Source organism: Pseudorasbora parva, chromosome 4 (assembly GCF_024679245.1).
Source record: "Pseudorasbora parva isolate DD20220531a chromosome 4, ASM2467924v1, whole genome shotgun sequence".
Classification (NCBI taxonomy): Eukaryota; Metazoa; Chordata; class Actinopteri; order Cypriniformes; family Gobionidae; genus Pseudorasbora; species Pseudorasbora parva.
In genome coordinates, this window is record NC_090175.1 from 5,706,337 (window position 1) to 5,724,775 (window position 18,439).

The 18,439-nt window shown below is 41.2% G+C and overlaps 1 protein-coding gene across 1 annotated transcript in view; it reads right to left on the bottom strand.

Moving 5' to 3' along the window:
* Positions 1-18,439, bottom strand: part of LOC137072742 (complement C3-like) — a 99,039-nt gene that overhangs the window by 21,674 nt on the left and 58,926 nt on the right. Inside the window, exons 26-33 of the mRNA XM_067440666.1 lie at positions 14,778-14,937; positions 13,431-13,526; positions 13,120-13,276; positions 11,664-11,827; positions 7,488-7,646; positions 5,183-5,242; positions 5,023-5,110; positions 4,361-4,406 (exon numbers count right to left, since the gene is read on the bottom strand). Of these exons, the coding sequence (XP_067296767.1) occupies positions 4,361-4,406; positions 5,023-5,110; positions 5,183-5,242; positions 7,488-7,646; positions 11,664-11,827; positions 13,120-13,276; positions 13,431-13,526; positions 14,778-14,937 (930 nt within the window). The remainder of the gene's footprint in view (positions 1-4,360; positions 4,407-5,022; positions 5,111-5,182; positions 5,243-7,487; positions 7,647-11,663; positions 11,828-13,119; positions 13,277-13,430; positions 13,527-14,777; positions 14,938-18,439) is intronic.

An 18,439-nucleotide genomic window follows, 5' to 3' on the forward strand; every position in this document is an offset into this window, starting at 1 on the left:
ACTTTGAGCTTAGCTGACAAATTTGCTACATCAGAATCCATGACCAATCAGATGTTGTTTTCGGCTGCAAACTTTCGCGGTTGGTTAGTTTTACAAAGGAAATGCCCATATTTGGATTAGACAGCGCTGTGTGCGAGACTGAGAGATTTATAATGATACCAGGCATGACATGCTTCTCGGAATGGAAACGGCACGGGAGCTCGGTTAGAATAACTTTGGATGATTTCAGGTAGAAATCTAAAGGCGCACGGTGACAAAATATAATGAAATAACCACCTTAAATGTGTAATGTTGCCTTTTTTTAGTGTGTCATATGAAAGCTTACATGTTAAGGGAGTAAACTGGCCCAAAATCTCAAAATTGACTATGTTTTCACCTGTCGTGTCTCGCATTAATAAGTAACACCTAACGTTAACTCTAGCTAGCCAGCAATACAGTCATGTAACTCAAGTGTTACAACAGCGGATTCACAAACCTGTAACACGTTCGTCTGACGCAATCTCTCTCTGGCCGGTGAGGTTTAGTGTTCCTTTTAAAAAAAATGTGTAGTGTCCATGTTAACTATAGTTAACTACGACGCCGGTGAAATACAAAAGCCCGCCAATCCCTGATGACAACGACGAAGAAGAAGATGTATATTCTTCTTCGTTAGTTTTTATTGGCAGTTGGCATTGGCAAACAAGCTGAGTGATGTGCGACAGTCTATGTGTGCGAAGCATTGCCGACTGCCACACACACACACACTCGGTAAAGGAGCTTTTGTTTAATTTTTTGCCGCTCCAGTCTGAAAGACTGAGAGGAAATAAAACAAAATTATTTATTTATTTTTTTACTAAAAGATTCGGGGCTTTTGACAAAACATTCGGGGCTTAAGCCCCATTAGCCACCCCCCGCTCCACCCCTGGCCTACATTGTGACTAACGTTATATAAACATGCAAAATCGTTGACGAAAAAAGACAAGTCTAAAATGTAGGCTGAATGACACTGTTTAAGCAGAACATCTCAAATGGAGATTGATAAAATGCAGCTTACTTGTTTATTGTTTTTTTCAGATCGTCCGTGCGCGAGAGAGCTCGCGTGCAAATAGTTGCCAGATTGGACATGTTAGGTAAAAACCGGAGAGTATACGGGTTTCTTTTCTTTCTTTCTCACGTGCGGATAATCTGAAAACACCAAATAAACAAGCTGCTATCAATCTACATTTGAGATGTTTTGCTTAAAGGGGTACTTCAGCGCTGGGAAGATGAATCTGTATTTAAACTGGGTCATTAATGTAGTAGAAATGTGAAATTATTTTTTAATTTGGTGCTTTCTAGACTGAGAAAAGACAGAAAAGGTATTTTTGTCTCATGGGGATGAAAGACTACAATTCCCAGAATGCTTCGCTGCCCTGTGAGGCCATTCCCAAAGCCACCGCTACTGGATTGCAGAGACTGAGTTCCTACAATTAAATACTGAACTTGTCTGTTTAATATAACGATTGAGTTGTCGCGTGAGTTTCACAGCAGACTCAGATTAGGAGTCAGATTACATTTAACGTCATAAATGAGTTGATGAGCTCTCGTGATGAGAGCTGAGGTAATCGCGAACACATTCGCGGCATACATTCACAACGCGTTTTCAGTTCATGCCTTTGGAAGCTTAACTTTCACAGAAATTAATTTGAGAAGTTAAAACACTTACATTGCTTAGCATCCGTTTAAATTAGTGCCTGTAGCTGAGCTGTGCTGTAAGTGTGATCTCCATTCCCCATGCACGAGTTGAAAACATGCGGAAATGGCTCCCTCTGCTGGCTGTAGTCTTTAGCCTCTCGGCAATCATTCCTCTCGTGACGCAAATATCGTCAATTTGCTTCACGAGAGGAATTTTTCCAGAAATAAAATGCATAAATCTCTTGTCTCAGGGGGATATAAGAGTGAGGAGCACGATCATTTGAATATACTCCAGGGTTTCTACTGATACAAAGCCATATGTTAATCGCTGAAGTAACCCTTTAAAGTTTCATTTAGTCGGTCTGTGTTGTGTCAGGATGGTCAGGACTTATGAGCCGCTTCACTGATTTGCTGTGAGCTGTGAGCTGCTGAAATAAGCCAATCAGAGCAGAGCTCAACATTAATATTCATGACTCTTCCAAATAAGGCAAAAATAGAGCATTACATCCTAGGGACAATTTATAGGGTTGTAAATGGACCTATAAAACTGTATCTGGACATTTTTTTCCTTAAATAAGCCACATACCCTCTATGTAGATATCAGAGAACAATTTAACATATTGTTTCAAATCATTCTAGGGCACCTTTAATGTCTTCTTTTATCTTCAGTTGATTTCATCTAAGGCTGTGGCTGAAGTCAGTTGTAGTTCTTGTGTTTCTCTTTCCTTAAAGCCTAGTTCAGACTGCACGATTTTCAAACTCGTCGGGTCACTGCTCTATTCACACTGCATGACTATCTGGGGTATCATTCAGTCACTGCTGTGTTCACACTGCACGATGGTTTGACGACAGAGGAGTTCACTCTGCATGACTGAACAAGAGGAAGAATCGCCGACAACTCTCTCGCTCTCCGTTGTGCAAACTACGTTTCCCAAACACACGTGCGATGTGACACGTAAACAACGCGAGAGCACATGTGCGTCAGACCGGAGTTCTCGCGCGAGACTTGGAATTGTTATTAAAAATGATAAACTGCACAAAGTTTGCTTCAAATTGTATGTGCGCTGATTTGTGGAGAAAAAGTAAAAAAGATTATGGCGGAAGAAATTGTTGGAGAGACAGAGGGAGCCAGGATTTTGTTCTGCAAAGACAGTTTGAGGTAAATAAATAATTGTGTAATGTGCTGCTGCTGTGGCTGGATGTGCATATGTTTGGCCTTTGTTTCTGTTTGATAGAATTGTAAATATATCTATTAAAATACTGAAATTCTGCTTTATAACTCCTCCCTGAACCTCCTGCTGCCCTGTATCTCACTCGCTCATTGGCTGGCGGTGTAATTTCCAGTCAGAACGCTGTTCACACAGCAGGAGTTTGAATCGCCGACAGGTCCAGATATTTAGCATGCCAAATATCTCACCGGCGTCGGCGACTCGTCGGCGATTCTCTCTGATCGCGTCTTTGATCATTCATACTGCGTGATTGTCACTTGCGTGCACGAGCACCGATTTGCCTGTGATCTCGGGCATTTGTCGGCGATTTCACAAAACCTGTCTGCGACTCAAAATCGGGGCAAAAATTGGGCAGTGTGAACTAGGCTTTAGTGATTCTGCTTGTTATCATCAGGTAACAGCTTATTAACAGCAGGTGTTCATCATTAATGCTCTAATCATCACTTAATTATCTCAATTACTTCAACACTGATTCAGTGTTACCTTTTAAAAGCCTAGAAATCTAGACGCACCCTAGCGGCAGCAAATTTAATCTGCCCGCAAGTGTCGTCTAGGAACTCTCAATTACCTTCTGAGCTGTATTCCCCTCACTCTGGACAAGCCAATCACATCATGTATAGAGCCGGCGGGCGGGGCCATAATGACGACGGCCGAGTTGCGTTTGCGTGCTTTTAGTAAACACAGAAACTGGCGAACGGCGGTCTTTCAAAACAGCTTTGACCGCGACTCTGGAAGACTTGGAGTTAAGCTTTTCTCTGAGAAAAGAACAAAGAACGGCACTGAAGTCATTCTTAAAAAGGGAAGATGTGTTCGGAGTTTAGCCGACCGGATATGGTGAATGTTTAATCCATCAACAAGCTCTGTTTCACCTTCGTTGCTCTGGGTGGTGTAGTGCTAACCTATCGCGTGCAGAGGGAGTTTGAAAGACAACCGTTTATCCCGCCCCTCGGATTGAGCTGTCAATGGTGAGTTTCCAGACCAAACATCTTGATGTGGGTCTGGCTTGTCAGGCTAACCTTTTAACACTCTCAGTGTGGACTCATATAAACACCAGCAGTGTTCATTTAACATTGAGGATTTTGCTGTGATACACTGTTTAAGGCTGCCTTCACACTATAACTTTTGGTGCAAACCACTTGATGTCAGATTTCTTATATTGTATTATAGAAGAGCTGCTTGTTTCTAAATGATCTGTCTTTGAAGAATAAGTTGCATCTGCATCAGAACCCAGTGAAACCGGAGACTTCACTGGAGACATTATCTAAATCACGGTGGTAAGCAGTTGTCCCTCTTCAAGTTCATGAAGCAAACATGCTGTATGTTCCACATTCGCTGTGAATGTGGAACAGTGGGCGAGATTGAACTCGGGGTCTAACCAAGTAAAAAAAACAAGTGTGAAAACAGCCAACATGAACACATGCTGAATAATTACAACTACATTAAATTATTGGCAAAAATAAATTAAGATGTTCACATACAGGAAATCCATAGTGAAAAGGTAACTTGCTGTGACTCCTTCTTTTTCTAAAGGGAAGCAAACATATTTGGTAGTTTTAGTGCATGTCTTTCTAAAGGAAATATAACAAAATTAATTAAAATGAAAAAAAAATAAAATGAAAAAAATAAATAATAATAATATATACTGTAGAGGTATTTGTAGCGGGTTCAGTTCTAAATAGGTCTTTTCACATTTGAACTATTTAAACCTGGGTCATTATAAACCCCTGGTAAACAGAATCATGTGATATGTTAAACCTTTCAAAACTTGTGTAAAATGCAGTGCTAACTCCACTTCTAATGCAATTGTAGAAGTGTCAAACATTCCTAAACAGCCCAGCAGGCACAGTACGTTAATCCAATGTCAGTCAGACATGATATTTTGGTTGAAAATGAAAATCCGGTTAACATCTAAACCCATGTTTTTTTTATTTCAAGCTCCAACATCAGACAGACGTTGAATTGTGGTTGGAATAAGCACAACACTGTAAAAAAAAGAAATGAAAAATAATAATAAATCCAACATTGGAGTCTATATCCTGAGCCTGCTGGGATTAGAGTGACAATAACCCAGAGGTAAACACAGTGTGAAAAGACTTAATGTACAGAAAGGGCTACAGAAATAACTCTTTGTCAGTCTTACTTTCAGACATTTCCTCCATTTTAACAGTCAGATCAAAGAATGTACAGTCAGACTTCTCAACAGGTCTGGCGTAGTACAGCGTCAGAACCTGAAAAGAGGAGCACGTCTCAGATTAGATGTTCAAACGCTGTTGACCGTATAAACGCTCATGAACACTCACTGAGAGAGTGGCTGTTCCAGTTCCTTTAGCCGTCACATTGAAGTCCTGGTCGATCTTCACCTGTTGAGTGAACGCAGACATACTCAAGTCATCAGAATGATCAAATCCATCATATAATAGATATTCCTGAAGGTTTTATTGACCAAACACAACACTATTGATGTAGACAATTAAAAGGTATGAAGGACAAACAACAAATATCCCATAATACAAAAAAAACTAACAAAAAAACAATTGAAACATTGAGCAGGAACCATTTGAACAATTTTGAGGTAAAGACTAAAAGGGATACATCTACAGCCACTGGGCATGCACACATCAATGTTGCATCATTATGGCTACGTAAATATTAATCTGAATAGATTTGAATACAGAGTTTTTGTTTCAAAACGCTCTCAGTCCTCACTAACGTTTTCCAAAAGCTTCTGAAGCGTCAGTAAATGCCTAATTCAACTCACTGCGCATGCGTAAAACCTTATAAATGCTCACGGATGATACAGACATCATAAAGCTATCACACAATTCTTTTGGCAGGAACATTTTATTTAGCAAAATATCAGAACACCAAATGCAAGTAAATTCTATGTCATTCTTGCAGGACTGGGAGATTAAGTGTGCAAAGTTATGCATTTTAGCAACTGTGTGAACGTGAATATCACATAACTGGCACAATAGCGGTATGAACATACATATTTATTGAAATGAAAACAGTGTGGACATGGCCTTAATTACATTATTGTAAACATAGGTCACAATCTTATAAATAGCAAATGCACATGTAGTTATAGACTAAATCACTGCGTGATCTCATGCTGTAGAGTTTCAAGGATGTTGATGTACAATCAGAACCAGATATTAGACTCTGGTTGAAGTTAGACCAGGACATCATGAAAAAGTCTTTATTGTCATAAAGTAACCAAAATACTTGTTCACAACTTTCCTTGAAGTCATTGTCATATCAAGCAGTTAAAACAAACAGAGAGAAACTAGCATTAAAAAGTCAAGGCCAAAGAGCCAACTAAAGCAAACACTAATCACCAAAATGGTGACAAAGCTATTACTTTCAAACAAACTTCAACATCTAAACCTCTTTTAATCTCATTACAAACGTCTGTTCACATTTGCCAGCAATAAAGTAAGCTAGTGCTATATGGCGTTATTTCCCTGACAAATGTCAAGAGCGCATTATTGTAGCGCGAAAGTACATTAATATAGTGCGCAAGCGCAAATCTCTCTGCTCGCGCAAGGAATATAATGTGCGAGCGCAAATCTCTCTCTGCTCACGCGTGGAGTGGAATGTAATGTGCCGAGCAAATCTGCATGCGCTCTCAGATACGCTGCTCTTGTTTTTCTCTGGGCTCACTCAGAGAATATACCTGCAACTAATGGAAACACTGATCACCGTTATGGTGACTTCAAATGTAACACATTAGAGTTAAACCTCTGTTAATTCTCAATAAGAGCTTCTGCAGTCGTCTGACAGAAATAAAGTCAGTCTGGTTAGTAATGTGTGAAGCTGGTAATGCTGTTTGTGGAGTTGTTTAATCCTCTGCTGAGATCTTCAGAGATTTAATGTCTTCTTTTATCTTCAGTTGATTTCATCTAAAGCTGTGGCTGAAGTCAGTTGTAGTTTTTGTGTTTCTGCTCATCTCTTTTTCTGTTCTCATCTTTCCTTCAGTTATTCTGCTTGTTAAAAGTCTTATTAAGTCTGCGATGACTCCATATTTATTATACACAGATTCTGTGACTCAGATAAGGTCCAGTTCTGGTTTATTTCTTTGCTCTTGGCTGACATGTGGCATTGTTATGGCCTGCTTGTGGCCCAGATCTGGCAAACAGGAGTGGGCCACTCAAGGGCCGTCATTCATTGCAGCATGTGGGCCAGATCCGTATTCCACATGTGCCAGATGAGGGCCAGATATGGGCCGACACAATGTTGCTATGTGGGAAACTTCCCGCTAAAACGTTATATACATTATAAGAATGTAAGGGGATAATGTTCTATAAATCTTTTCACAAAACATGTTTAGAATGTTTTTAGAGAGTATTATCCTACCTTTTTTGGAGAACATTCTAGTAACAAACATAAAACTAGCTACTGAAAACATTACAAGAACAAAATGTTCTCAGAACATTCTTAGAGCAATAATATTAGCTGGGGTGACCTCACATTGTGCATACAGTGAATGTGCTGTGAGGTTACAATTTTAGATCACTGTGACCACATGGTCAGATCACTGAGTTCAAAATGTTGACTGGGGTATCCCTTCTAGTCAAAACCCAATTTCAAAGAGCTATTCTTCACCTTGTCTGACCGTGTGAAATGAACATTATTTCTTTTGATACTCCATCTGACAGGTTTACTTCTTCCTGCCACTGACAGCTCCACGTCCAGACTGATGTTTTGTGGGGTCGTCACCTGCGTGCGATACTCTGCCACGGCCTGAAACGTCATGATGGTCGCCTGGAAAGCACAGAACAACTTTCAAAGACAGGGCTCTGGACTGTGAATAAATTGTAATGATGGGACAAACTAAGCTTTTCAAAACTTTGAATCAATTGATCCAATTGCTTTGCAAAATTATTTGCTATTTCAAAGCACTTGAAATGGCACACAATGGTGAAGCTTGCTGGTCAAACCAGTGCAAATGCAAATGTAAAAAAACAAATTTATTGTGAAAGAAAATTCAAAAAAGTTTATTCTAATAAATGCGATTAAGAAATCATCTAATGCCATTAAATAGTATGTGTCTGGTTATGTGTGAAGCTGGTGATGCTGTTTGTGGAGATGTCTTCTTTTATCTTCAGTTGATTTCATCTAAGGTTGTGGCTGAAGAAAGTTTGCGGTTTGTATTTTGTGTTCTTATTTCTTTCTTTTAGTGCTTGTTCACAGCAGATGTTTTAATGATGGAGAGAATGATTCAGGAACACCACACTAACATTTCAAATAACATTCTATTAACATTAAGGAAACTGGAGATTTTCACAGCAAAAACTCCAGTGTTAAATTAAAACTCCTCAGAGTTTATTTGGCTCCACACTCAAGAGTGTTAAAAGTAAAGCTGGGCATACACTGTGCGATTTCTATGCGATTTCAGCAAGGTTACCTACTCACACTGTACAAGTAGATCACATGCGATGTAAAGCCAAAGCTCACGATTTATGTGCTCACACTGCACAGTCCGACCGTCGAGCGTGACTTTTCTGCTCACAATGTACGGGTGAAAAATGTGCAATAAAACCCCCATGCCTTGTACACAGTAAATTCCAATGATATCTGTCTGCAGAGCACCCCAGCCGCAGTTTTGTTTTAATTATATTAAAATTAATTAATTATTACTCTAAAGTCAAGATAACTAATTCCTCAATTGTATTAATTCTGCCTGCGGTAAATGCATAAACTTGAACACAAATAGAAAATACTTTTAAACGGGCTGAAATTGTGAGCATATTATAAATTTGTTGGAGACATAACCAGGACACAAATTGAATTTACATTTTACACATTTATACTGTTAAAAAACTCAGTATAAGTTTAGTGCCTTTTCTCGACATTGCCAAAAAATTCAAAAGAGTAAATAAATGAGTAGCGGAAATGATGCAAGTTGAAGCGTCTTGGATTTGCTAATGCGCAGTACGGGATGTAAGCGTTTTCAGATGTTTCAGTGTAGATGAACATTTTTTGGAAAACGATTGAAAATGATAGTGTGGACGCAGAGCGTTTTTAGACGAAAACTCTGTTTTTAAATTTATCCGGATTAGTGTAGACGTAGCCTAAGCCTCTTGAGTGTGGAGCCAAATAAACTCTGAGGAGAGTTAATTTAACACTGGAGTTTTTGCTGTGTAGTTAAGAACATTGTTGTTGATTAAAGTTGAAACTATGATGAAAACGTGTTGTGTTTGGGGTTGCGCCATCAGATATACAGCTAAAGGTGTAGGATTGTAACGATTTCCTTCAGAAAAAAGTTAATATATCCAGCAAAACCTGTGAGGCTTAAGCGAGTGGACCTCGTCAAAAGTGGCGCTACAGAGAAGTATTCTCAAAACAGTCTACAAAATCATAGCAGAGCATATTTATCTTAGCAGGGGAAATTCAAGACTAATATTAGTAAACTTTAGATCTCTTTAAAAGATCAAACTCATTGCCAGTCACTGCCTGAATGAGAAGAGTATTCCTGCACAACCGGAGGCTGCAGTTTCAGGACCCTAGTTCTAAGACCGCAGTTCTAGGACCCTAGTTTTTTTGTGAAAGCACCACCTACACAGCAAAAACTCCAGTGTTAAATTAACTCTCCTCAGAGTTTATTTGGCTCCACACTCAAGAGTGTTAAAAGTAACTCTGAAGAAGTGTTAAAGATAATGAGATAATTAAGAGATTAATTAAGTGATGATTGACCATTAGTGATGAACACCTGATGATAACAAACAGAATCACTAAAGGGAAAAAGTCACCATTTTTAAGTCACCATTATGGAGATCAGTGTTTGCTTTAGTTGGGCTCTTGACCCTTGGCTTTTTAACATTAGTTTTTTTTTTTCCTGGCTGCTGTAACTGTGTGTTTGGAACACACATTTTGGCAAAGAAAGCACAGAGAAAATCTGTTCAGGAGTTAGTGATGTTTTGATTAACATAATCATCATTTAGTGACTGGATCACTAAATGATCCAGACATTTTTCACATTTCTGAGACAAATTTTTAGCTATATGGGGCATTAATTACAACAGCTCTGTGAAGTTAATAGGGTGAGATTCTGCACAAAAAAGATTTCAAACTACTTTGTTGCATTAGACACTCACAGACATCAAGAATCAGTGTATGAATCTCAACAATGGTGACAAACAGCATATCAGATACACAGATCAACTCTGAACATCACAAAACAAGCTACTAAAAAGTCACATAAAACAGCAAAAAGAAAATGGTGAGAATAGAAAGAAATCAATAAATCAGTTCATCTTATAATTTATGCATGCTGCAATGCATGCTGGGAACCATGGGCGAGTTTTGATTTGTGCACCCAGAATGCACTGCAAAAGCTTTTTGATGGCCATCACTGTTGAGATTCATACGCTGATTATTGATGTCTCTGTGTAGCTAAATGACAGAAAGATTCAAACCTTTTTTTTTTTAAGAACAGAATTTGTAAAAATCCCTCTGATTATAATGTAAACATCAGATCTTATGCTGTAGAATCACAGCGCAGCTATAATCAATAAAGTAAACCTAACTCAAAGATTAGGCTCTAAATGACATCAGTGGTTCAGCTCATGATGATTATGTCAAAACATAACCATCAACACTTGGTCACATTTTCTCTGCACTTGTGGGGCTGCTTTGAAGCAGCCAGACAAAGACTAATGTTATAAAGTCAAGAGCCCAACTAAAGCAAACACTGATCTCCATAATGGTGACTTAAAAATGGTGACTCTTTCCTTCAGTGATTCTGCTTGTTTTCATCAGGTGTTCATCACTAATGGTCAATCATCACTTAAATAATCTCTCAATTATCTCATTATCTCTTTATCTCAATTATCTCATTATCTCTTTATCTCAATTATCTCATTTATTCATAGAAGGTTGAATTGTTAACTCTTTCCCCGCCAGCGTTTAAAAAAAAAAAAAGTTGCCAGCCCCCGCCAGGGTTTTTGATAATTTTCACAAAGATTTAATAGCCCATAGAATATTTTGTTTAATGAATATCTGAGCATGCTATATTTTAAAATAAAGTGCTGATCCTCTTCTTTTAAACAAACAAACAAAAAAATTATTCTAGCTTCATGGATTCCTTGTTTTATCAACACTTGAGCAATAAAAAAAGTTTCATAAAAAAAGCTAAATTGTGAACAAAAAGCTGAGAAAAATCATGTATTTGTGAAAGACTGTTTCCAGATCAGATTCAGAGCAATGATCAAACACAGATGGAGTAGATTGAGTCCATCAACACTCCTAATGCTTGCACAGTCCTATAGCTGGTCTTGGGTCCACATTTCATTCAGTAACATTAGATTCATCATTAAATTTGATTCATATGCTGTTTAATGACGATGATCACGTTATTTTTAATATGCATATAATTACATGCAATCGCTCATTTCACTGCATCTTACTCGAGTGTTTTGATCAGGAGATTCAGTACTCTCATTTAGAAGATGCGCAATAGTGCCCCCTAGCGCCCGACAGTGAAAACACGGAAACCCAGTAAATTCCGTTATTGGCCTGTAAGCGTTTTCCCACAAATAACGGAAATTTCCGTGTTTGGTGGGGGAAAGAGTTAATCAAAATTAAGTTGAAAGAACATTTGAGGAACATCATACCTTTTAAAACACATTCCTATAACATCATGAAAACTGGATATTTTTTTACATTTGCAGAACCAACACTGAATATTTGGAGAACATTCTTATAACGAAAATCTGTTAGCTGGTAAGCTAGTGCTATTGTCAAATTAAGCTACAGTCAGAGGATGAGGTGTTAGCGTACCTGTGTGGTGCCAGCACCACCATAATGAGACTGTTGTCTGCCCAGCCAGCGCACTGCCTCTCCTGCTGTATCAAAGTCTTTGGCCTTCATAAGCGCCAGCACAGCATAGGCCGTCGCCTCTCGTGAGTGATGAGACTGTCCGGGAACAGCCCAAAACCTGCCGGCTGATTCAAACACAAAACAGGAATAGAAACAGGTGTGGAAATGAAGCTACCCAGCTGGCACCATATGTCAATGTGCATCAGGAAGATGTTGGACTCCAACTAATCCAACATCAGTCAGATGTCATATTTTGGTTTAAAATGAAAATTTTGATATCTAAATCCAACATTTGTTTGACGTCAAGCTCCAACGTTGGGCAGACGTTGAATTTTGGTTGAAATCCCCCCCCCCATATAAAAGATTGATGACATAAAAAAATACACATAACACAGTTGACAGACAAAGCAACACAAGAGTAAAACCGTTGACAGGACACATTAGAAGGAAAAGAGAAAACTTTAAAATTATAACTTTCTTATTTATTCAACAAGAAATTAATTAAATTTAAATTGAATTGCCAACATTGTCAAACATGTGAATCCTTGTCAACTGTTACAGTTGATGGGTAACACATTTTACAGTTAACACAGTTGACATTTCGGCAATTTAAGGGGCCTTGTGCAAACTGCTGGCCTTGGACTAGTTAGTAGTCGACCTTGATTAACTTATGTTTTTATATATGATTTCTCTACACATTTATAACGTGATGCAAGTTCACCAGAAGATGTTGATAACAGTTGACGTCAATTAATTTACTCTATGTGCAGACAATAATATAGATATAGAGTAGAACTTATGACTTACCACACTTCAAATCTCCAAAAAAGGAATGACATCAAGTGATATTGGACATGTGACTTTCAAACAAACCATTGCTGATTTATAGGGGGTTTTAAAGGGAGTAACACAGTTGACACTGCTTTCTCGGACACAAAAGGAATGACTTAATGTAGACGCATGAGCAAAATAATTTTTTTAACACCTTTCTCATAATTTAATGATTATTTTGGAAAACTATTTATAAGAAATATATACAGAAACATGCATTTTAGAGCTAACCTGAAGAGCAAAACTTCACATTTACAGAAAAATCAGACAGCACAAAAAACGGCAAATTCAGTATAGAATATATGATTTTTTTGCTAAATAAAGGACAGGTATCTGTTGTATTTTTGTATTAAAAATTAATAAGACATGCCCCCTGATATAAAAGCAATCATTGCTTGACGTAAAACGTTTTTTAAACTGATAATTGAGTCCACGGAAATGACATGTACCCCTAATTATAGAATGACTCCGCTGTATTACACCACAAAACTTACATAATTCATTCAGAATTTCCCTTCTGGTTTATTTTATTGTTCCATGTTAAATGAAGCACAACACATTTTGATGACTTATTGGTGTTACTGACCTTTTCCTTCAGTGGAATGTTCCATCAAGACTTTTTTCTTGAGTTTGCCCTCATTGGCCATGGCGTAAGATGTCATAGCAACAGCGTAAGGATTGGTCAGTTTTGGAAGTTGACCTTCCAAGAATACAACAGCCTTCTTGATACTGTCTTTTAGACTCTATAAAAGTGCATGTAAGAGGTTAAATCCAAAAAAATAAAAAATAAAAATAAAAAATAAATAAAAATCAATTGTTAATTTATAATAATTATTATTATTATTATTATTAATATATATATTTTAATGAACAAAACAATGAAAGAGATGCACTTACACCGACTGATTCAACACAGATCTCTCCGGTCTCTTGCATGGCAATCATGACAAAGGCAGTCAGAGAGGCATCTGCGTCTTTGCCTTGTACGTTACCCTGGAATAAAGCACACATAAACAGTATCAAATGTGTTTTTTTACAAAAAAACACACAAAAAAAACAAAACAAAAAAAACAAAGCAGCACAGTGTTTTAATACAGACTACAAGTTTTCATGATTGTCTTAAAGGGTTACTTCAGCGATTAGCATATGGTTTTGTATCAGTAGAAACCCTGGAGTATATTCAAATGATTGGGCTTTCCCCCCTCATATCCCCCTGAGACAAGAGATTTATGCATTTTATTTCTGGAAAAATTCCTCCTATGATGCAAATTGACGATATTTACATCATAGGAGGAATGTTTGGCCAAAGGCTAAAGACTACAGCCAGCAGAGGGAGCCATTTCCTCATGTTTTGAACTCGCGCATGGGGGATGGGCGGTCACACTCAGAGCTCAGCTCACAGCTACAGGCACTCATTTAAACTGAGCCATGCTAAGCAATGTAAGTCTTTTAACTTCTCAAATTAATTTCTATGAAAGTTCAGCTTGCAAAGGCATGACCTGAAAATGTATGCCGCGAGTGTAGTCGCGATTACCTCAGCTCTCATCACGAGAGCTCATCAGCTCATTTATCTGACTCCTGCAGTTAGTGCTCAGTGCTGTGATACTCGCGCGGTGACTCACTCATTATATCGAACACACACGTTCAGTTTTTAATTGTAGTGTCTTCTCCAACTCAGTCACAGTAATCCAGTAAGTGGCTTTGGGAATGGCCTCACAGGGCAGCGAAGCATTCTGGGAATTGTAGTCTTTCATTCCCAAGAGACAAAAATACATTTTCTGTCTTTTCTCAGTCTAGAAGGCACCAAATTCAAAAATAATTTCACATTTCTACTACATTGATGACCCAGTTTAAATACAGATTCATCTTCCCAGCGCTGAAGTAATCCCTTTAATTAGGGGTGAATGCAACAATACTCTCCCATGGAGCACAAACATGTCTTTTTTTTCCTTCTTCAAAATTAAAATGTGTGATGATCACTGGCTGTTTAATTGCACTTGGTTTATTAAATCCATAAATGTCTGTCCGTTGAAATGTTTTATTCAGTGTAGAACTAAATAAAAATAACAGAATGCAATTTTAATGATACTCTTTAAAAATATAGATACCTTTCAAATATATATATATTGATATATGTTGCAGATGAAAACATATTCACTGCATCTCACATTAATTGTAAGTCACTGCAATTTCTCCTCCCCAGATTAGTTTAAATGCAGTCATTCATCGTCACATTAAACTTACCACCATCTCACTGTGAATTACAGCTGCCTCCTCTTTAAAGGAGCCGTCTGGCTGTTGTTTGCGGAGAATCAGCCACTTGAGGGCGCTGCAGAGCACATTGTCCTCTATAGGAATTAAGCTACTGGCCATGGCGAAGACTTTAGCCACATATGCAGTCAGCCTTTAACAGACAGAAACAAATCAAATTATAATTTATAACACAAATAAAAAGCAATTTATTAAATATATGGTTTTGTCTCTGTGAGCAGGTGCCAGGTCGTGCTGAAAAACCAAACCTTCATCTCTAAATATATATATATATATATATATATATATATATATATATATATATATATATATATATATATATATATATATATATATAATTTCTGGAGAAACTGGGCATGAAACCAAAAACAAATACCTAGACCTATGTAATGTTGCAATCATACATTGTTTGCTCGTCGGCCAGAGGATAACTGGCACCCCGACTAAGCCTGGTTTCTCCCAAGGTTTTTTTCTCCATTCAGGCCCTGAAGGAGTTTTGGTTCCTTGCCACTGTCGCCTTTGTCTTTTGGCTTGCTCAGTTGGGGATACTTAAATTTCAACTATACAGGTCCTTCTCAAAAAAAAAAAGTGGAATGGCAGATCAATGCTTTTTTCAACTGAGGAGCCGAATACGTGACTGGGCTCCTAGCTGAAGCACAGCACCTGGTGACGGGACATACGTGTCCGTTCCCTTCTTCAGGGAACGAGGGTTACATACGTAACCGAGACGTTCCCTTTCAGTCGGTCACGTTCGACGTACGTCAGAACTGAACCGACGAATTGGGATCCCTATGGAAAACGCCAGGATGCTGGCCCTTCCATCGTCCTGCTTGAGCGCACTGGACCATCTAGTATGGTACGGAAGTCAGGGCTCCAAGCAGGGAGGTCAGTCACTGCTGTTTCTGCAAGACCCACTTAGAGTGACCATAGACCGCTGGGAAGCGTGCTCTCTCAGAAGAGGTACGCTGCGGGGCCACGTCCTTCAGGGAAGGAGTGGTGGCGGAATACACATAAGGACTAACCTGGCCGGGTAGTGCAACATATGGCAGTCTCTGGGGTGGTTCCAGCCTAATTGTAGGGGGGAAAGAACACACCCAGAGACGACAGAGCGGGCTCTGTCAAGGGAAAGACACGGGGCTAGCCCGAAGGGTAGCTGGTACCGTGGAGGAATACACATATGGGGTTACCGTGAGGGAACCGCTACATATGGAACCCAGCCTACAACCACGTTCCACAAGCATACGGGTGCAGGCCTAGCGTCAGATGGTCCGCAACGTCTGACACCGCATGGGGTGACGGAGGAGCTCGACAGGGTTAGCCGGTTTCCCGGGGAACACAACTGGAGACAATAAACGCACGTATCCGGCCCGGAGGGCGGGAGTGGCGTTGCAAGCCGACACTTAGAACGGGCACTTAGCGCTCCTGGCCACCAGGGGCGAGGATGCGGGAAGATACCGGCTCTACACGTAGGCTATAAAATCTAGCGAACGTGTTAGGTGTCGCCCAGCCCGCAGCTCTACAAATGTCTGTCAGCGAGGCGCCTTGACCCAGCGCCCAGGAGGATGCTACACTCCTAGTGGAGTGAGCTCGCAACCCGAACGGGCAAGGCACGTCTTGGGACTGGTAAGCCAAGACTATAGCATCCACTATCCAGTGGGCTAACCTCTGCTTGGAGACAGCCTTTCCCTTCTGCTGGCCTCTGTAACAGACGAAGAGTTGCTCTGAGGTCCGAAGGCTTTGGGTCCGGTCAATGTAAGCGCGAAGAGCGCGGACCGGACACAACAAAGCCAGGGCTGGGTCTGCCTCCTCCGAAGGCAGCGCTTGCAGGTTCACCACCTAGTCCCGGAAGGGAGTGGTAGGAACCTTGGGCACGTATCCGGGCCTGGGTCTCAGGATAACGTGAGAGTTACCAGGCCCGAACTCTAGGCACGATTCGCTGACCGAAAGTGCGTGCAGGTCCCCTACCCTCTTGATAGAGGCCAATGCAGTCAGGAGCACTGTCTTCATTGACAAGATCTTAAGCTCAATTGACTCCAAAGGCTCGAAGGGAGGGCTCTGAAGTGCTCTGAGCATTAGAGCTAAGTCCCAAGAGGGTATCAAGGATGGGTGAGGAGGATTTAGTCTCCTCGCACCTCTGAGGAACCGGACGATTAGGTCGTGCTTTCCTACGGACTTACCTTTAACTGCGTCGTGGTACGCCGCTATTGCGGCGACGTACACTTTGAGGGTGGAGGGAGACAGCCTTCGCTCCAACCCGTCTTGCAGGAAGGAAAGCACAACACCAATCGAACACCTTCGGGGGTCTTCCCGGCGGGAAGAGCACCACTCAACGAACAGGTTCCACTTCAGTACATAGAGGCGCCTCGTAGAGGGGGCTCTAGCTGAAGAGATGGTATCTACGACTGCTTGTGGTAGTCCATCTAGAACCTCTGCGTCCCGTCCAGGGACCAGACATGAAGATTCCAGAGGTCTGGACGCGGGTGCCATAGAGTGCCCCGTCCCTGAGAAAGAAGTTCCTTCCTCAGGGGAACGGGCAAAGGAGGGGCTGTCGCGAGGAGAGTAAGTTCTGGGAACCAGGTCCGGTTGGGCCAATACGGCGCAACTAGCAAAACCTGCTCCTCGTCCTCCCTGACTTTGCACAGAGTCTGTGCAAGAAGGCTCACTGGGGGAAACACATACTTGCGTAGGTCCCGGGGCCAGCTGTGCGCCAGTGCATCTGTGCCGAGGGTACCCCCGGTCAGGGAATAGTACCACTGGCAATGAGTCGAGTCCGGATAGGCAAACAGGTCTACCTGAGCGGCTCCGAACTGGTCCCATATCAGCTGGACCGCCTGGGGGTGGAGTCGCCACTCTCCCGAAGATGCTGGCTGCCGAGAGAGCTCGTCGGCTGTCTGGTTGAGCGCACCAGGGACATGAATGGCCTGAAGCGACCTCAGCTGCTTCTGGCGCCACAGGAGCAGGTGGCGGGCGAGTTGGAACATGCGACGGGAGCGTAGACCACCCTGACGGTTGATGTACGCAACGGCCGCCATGCTGTCCGTACGGACCAGTACATGCTTGCCACGTAGCAGCCCCTTGAGGCGGCGCAGTGCCAAGTGTACTGCTAGCAACTCGAGGCAATTGATATGCCAATGCAATTGCGGTTCCGTTTACAGACCCGCAACTGCATGCCCGTTGTACTTGGCCCCCCAGCCCGTGGATGAGGCATCCGTGAACAGCACAGCATGCCTGGACACTTGTTCTAAGGGCACCCCGGCCTGGAGAAACATCGTGTCTGACCAAGGACTGAAGGTTTGGCGGCAGTACGGAGTCACTGGGACCCGGTACTGGCCGCTCCGCCACGCCCACCTTGGGACTCGGCCATGAAGTCAGTGTTGGAGCGGTCTCATATGAAGCAATCCGAGCGGCGTGACCGCGGCTGCAGATGCCATATGCCCCAGGAGCCTCTGAAAAAGTTTCAGTGGGACCGCTGTTCTGCCTTTGAACATATTCAAGCAGTTCAACACCGACCTGATTCGCTCCTCCGTGAGGCGCGCAGTCTGGCTGACCGAATCCGGCTCCATACCGAGGTAAGAGATTCTCTGAGTAGGACAGAGCTTGCTCTTCTCTTGGTTGACCGTGAGGTTTTCGTACTG